Raw genomic sequence first — 3,831 nt, 5'->3', positions numbered from 1 at the left:
TTCCTTCTGCGGTAAACAATTACTATTATTTTCAAACAAATCAAGGGAGGTTAATTAGTAGACAAATTATGGATGCAAAGTGGACATAACGCCAGATAATTTCTTATCATCTTTGGTTCATTCTTAAACAATATAATTCATACCAAATCCCTGATGGGTGATTAAAATCTTTGCAGGTTTAAATGGTTGCTAAATAAAATAGACTTTGCTGGACAGCAGCAAGAACAATAATTGCAGCATCAAATTCAATACCGACAGGTATATGTGCAAACTTCTCTTTCTCTACCGTCTTGATTGCCTCTCTAATCGCAAAAGCCTCACCTTGCAAGGCAGAACAGAAACCAAGGGCTCAAATTTAGCTAAAATAAAGCTCAATTTTGCTTTTGGACAAGTCTTCTTCTCTTGTTTCTCTTCACTAACGCAAGGAGTGCTCAAATAAATAACCATGTAAGAAGAAAATTTCACTAAAAATAAAAAATAAAAACCTTAACAACAACTGGTCCACATTCCAGAAATCTGTGTCAAATTAGTTTTTGTCATCTCCAACTCAGAATTCTGACTATATATTCGACTCAATATTGCATTCGAGAATTCAATTTGAGCTGTGACAAATTCCCATCATGAACAACTTGCACTAACAAACGAAAACCGTATAAGTAAATAGATACAGTCCCTCCTAATTCTCCCTGTTTTTTTTTTTCCTCCAAAGATTTAAGAAACTATACATACCATGAAAAGAAAAAAGAAAACATGGAACAGAAGATTTTTGAACCAAAATAACATTAAAGAGACAAATGTCAAAAATGGCAGCCGCAACAAAGAAAAAAGAAGCACAAGGTAATAACCAAGACAATAGCCTCTAAAACAGAGATGATCTTGAAAAGCAAATCGTCAAGCAAAGAAAGCTGTATTTTAAGCCTTTTCCACTTGAAAGCAGAAACCAAAAACCTCAATCTCCATCTCCAAGATTCCTTCATCTTTAACCTCTTAAAAAGCCACATCTTCCTCTTCTTGCTGCTGCTTCCGCTCCTTCCCATCTCCCCTTCCATTCAAGTCTCTCTCTCTCTCTCTCTCTCAAGTATGATTTGTTGATAGGAAGAGGAATGATGGTGGTGGGTTATATGGGATGAGGAGAGGGAAAGTTGGGTTTTTTTTTAATGAAAACGGAACAGGAAGTAGCATGGTGTTGTATTCTTTAATGGGGTCTGTTGAGGGTATTTTGGTAATAGCATGGTGTTGAGGGTATTTTGGTATTTTGGTCATGTGATACCTAATAAAAATTACTATTATCTAGAGGTTTAGTTTTTCTTGTTGAACTAATTTTTTTTTTTAGTTTAATGTGGGTGTTTGGGCCAGCCTGTGCGCACCTCGACTAATCCCACGGGTCCTGAAGTTAACGACCATGTAAGCCTCCAGTGACCATTATATGAGCAACCACATGGTTCGAACCTGAGACCACAGAGAAAGCAAATCTCTTGATCCCAAATTTTTACCACTGGATCGTCACCTAGATGGTTTGTTGAACTAATTTTTGAAGGATAGGGTTAGATGTTCGCATGGAAGAGATAACTGTTTAATCTCACACAACCAGCATCCATATCAATGCAATTCAAATCTTTTCCGTCTTGTTTACCATTTTACAAATGGGTAAGGGACACTAATTCTAAGATTCCGTCTCCTGCTCGGAGCAATAATAGAATCTTAGTGTTTTTATATATATATTAACAAACATAAATTTGACCGATCTATGTTTCGCTTTCTGTGATACAAATGTCAGGATACATGCCATGTATTTACGGTAATAAGAATAAATTCTTTATAATATAAGTTCTTTAATAAAGATTCTTCGTTTAAAGAAACTTTATTTTGTCTTCTCAATTTAGCAAGGAGATCGTAAACAAAATGTATATACTAGCCAAGAAAAAGACAGGTGGAACTATAAGGTTTCAGAGGATAAAATATATTCTATTCTCTACTTTTTAAACCATTATAAGTTTAGATGGTGTTGCAAGGGACACAATAGACTAAGATGTCTAATTAATAAATAAGATACAAATAATTTTAAAATTCAATAATGATGAATCAGCGTATTCGATGCTAAAATTTATTTACTTAAAAGGTCCATGAATAAAGAGGCCAAGAAAAAGACGATCATCGTAAAAGTTCAACAAATATCAAAACTCGTTGAAAAAAGATTGGCAAGTTGCCAGACCCATCTTCTTTGGACTTAGCCATACGCTAAGCCCAAACACATGTGGGTTTGACAGGATGCCAGATCCAACGCTCTTGGGGTTGGCTATGTGCTAGGTCCAAACGTTTTGGGGGTCTGGTAAGATAACATATCCAACTCTCTTAGGCTTGGCTACGTGTCAAGCCCAAGTGCTTGTGGGTTTGGCAAGGTGCCAAGCCTAAGTGTTTATAAGTCTGGTAAGGTGCTAGACCCAACTCCTTTGGGCTCGGTTGTGCATTAGACCCAGACGCTTTTGGACCTAGAGGGACGCTAGACTCAACATCCCTAGGTATAGAATTATCCCATATCCTAACATACAATAGGAGAACCTAGGGTTATCATCTCCTTACGTCCTAGTTGTGTATAAAGTCCTTTAAGAGTCGTCTATATGTCAATCAATATTAATGTTGATTATAAGGATTGATCCTATAGATATTAATATTACGTATAAAATGATGTAGGGTCGTCTTTTATAGGCACATGATACTCCTATCAACATTTAATGTTGTGTAAGAATGCACTTACATTAACATTAATATTGATGTAAGGAACTCTCTCCCTTCTTGGATATGAATAAGAAAAAGACTTTCGACCCCTTGAACAAAAAGAAAAAAGTTCATGGTACAAAGATTGTAAATACTTTCAGAACGACCCAGGTAAGAGGTTTATAATCTTTATTATCTTATGATATGTTCTCAACATTCATCATATATGAACTAAGAACAAACATTTTTGTTCTTAGAATTTAATGTTCATTTACTACTTCTCACTATAAAGTCAATGACTTAACTATCAGAGGGTTCCAAAAATACCACCAACAGGGACTGTTTTGTAGGAATCCAGACTTCTACCACCAACCCTTTAAGTCCTCAGTTATGGAGAAGAGAAGATTGACATGAACATGTGATCATCCATTATCTGAATGCTGAAAAACTCAAGTTCCTTAGCATATTGGATTCTGGAGCATCATCAATTGACACTGTTTATGAGAAACTATTAAAAAAAGCCATCAATTATGCTTTCATAATGAATTTTAGACACCTATAATTGCTATAAATGACTGATATTCAAGAAACTTTTGGGTTGGGGAATGTTATGGACCTCTTCGCGACAGTTGGCACATTGCTCTACTAGCTCCCTCAAAATTTCAACAACTTATTAATCAGGTGCAAGCCCTCACTTAAGTCATCCTAGCATCTCAAGGGCAACACCAAACCACGTCACTCTAGCAGGCCCCAACAAAAAAGGTATATTTTTTAAGGGTAGCTCTTTCTGTCCTAGCCCCACAACTATAAGATGTCATCTCTACTAGAAGACAATTGTCTTACCTAAAGGAAATAGGATAAAATGATGTAGAGAACCCTTTGACTGAGTAGCCCATTAACCTTCCAAGGGATCACTCCCATCGATATGAGACCTTCTAAGAAGCTATCACTCCAAAGATGATCTCTCTAGCTACTACGAGAAAAAACTCAGTTATCGATCTCACCATCCCACACTAGAATCTTTTAGCTCTCTTAAGCCAGCTAGGCAGAAATTAGGGAGAAGCTTGACTAAGAGATATTTCTATGATGTGGCACATTGCACCCAAGAGATAAAGG

The 3,831-nt window shown here is 36.3% G+C and overlaps 1 protein-coding gene across 1 annotated transcript; it reads right to left on the bottom strand.

The window, feature by feature from the left end:
• Positions 1-530: 530 nt before the first annotated feature.
• Positions 531-1,170, bottom strand: LOC18097733 (uncharacterized). The gene has a single exon (XM_024600257.2). The coding sequence runs from the start codon at positions 1,047-1,049 to the stop codon at positions 798-800; it is 252 nt and encodes an 83-aa protein (XP_024456025.1). The 5' UTR covers positions 1,050-1,170; the 3' UTR covers positions 531-797.
• Positions 1,171-3,831: the final 2,661 nt, after the last annotated feature.

This window comes from Populus trichocarpa, chromosome 4, assembly GCF_000002775.5.
Source record: "Populus trichocarpa isolate Nisqually-1 chromosome 4, P.trichocarpa_v4.1, whole genome shotgun sequence".
Lineage (NCBI taxonomy): Eukaryota > Viridiplantae > Streptophyta > Magnoliopsida > Malpighiales > Salicaceae > Populus > Populus trichocarpa.
This window is presented reverse-complemented; position numbering and strand designations above follow the sequence as displayed.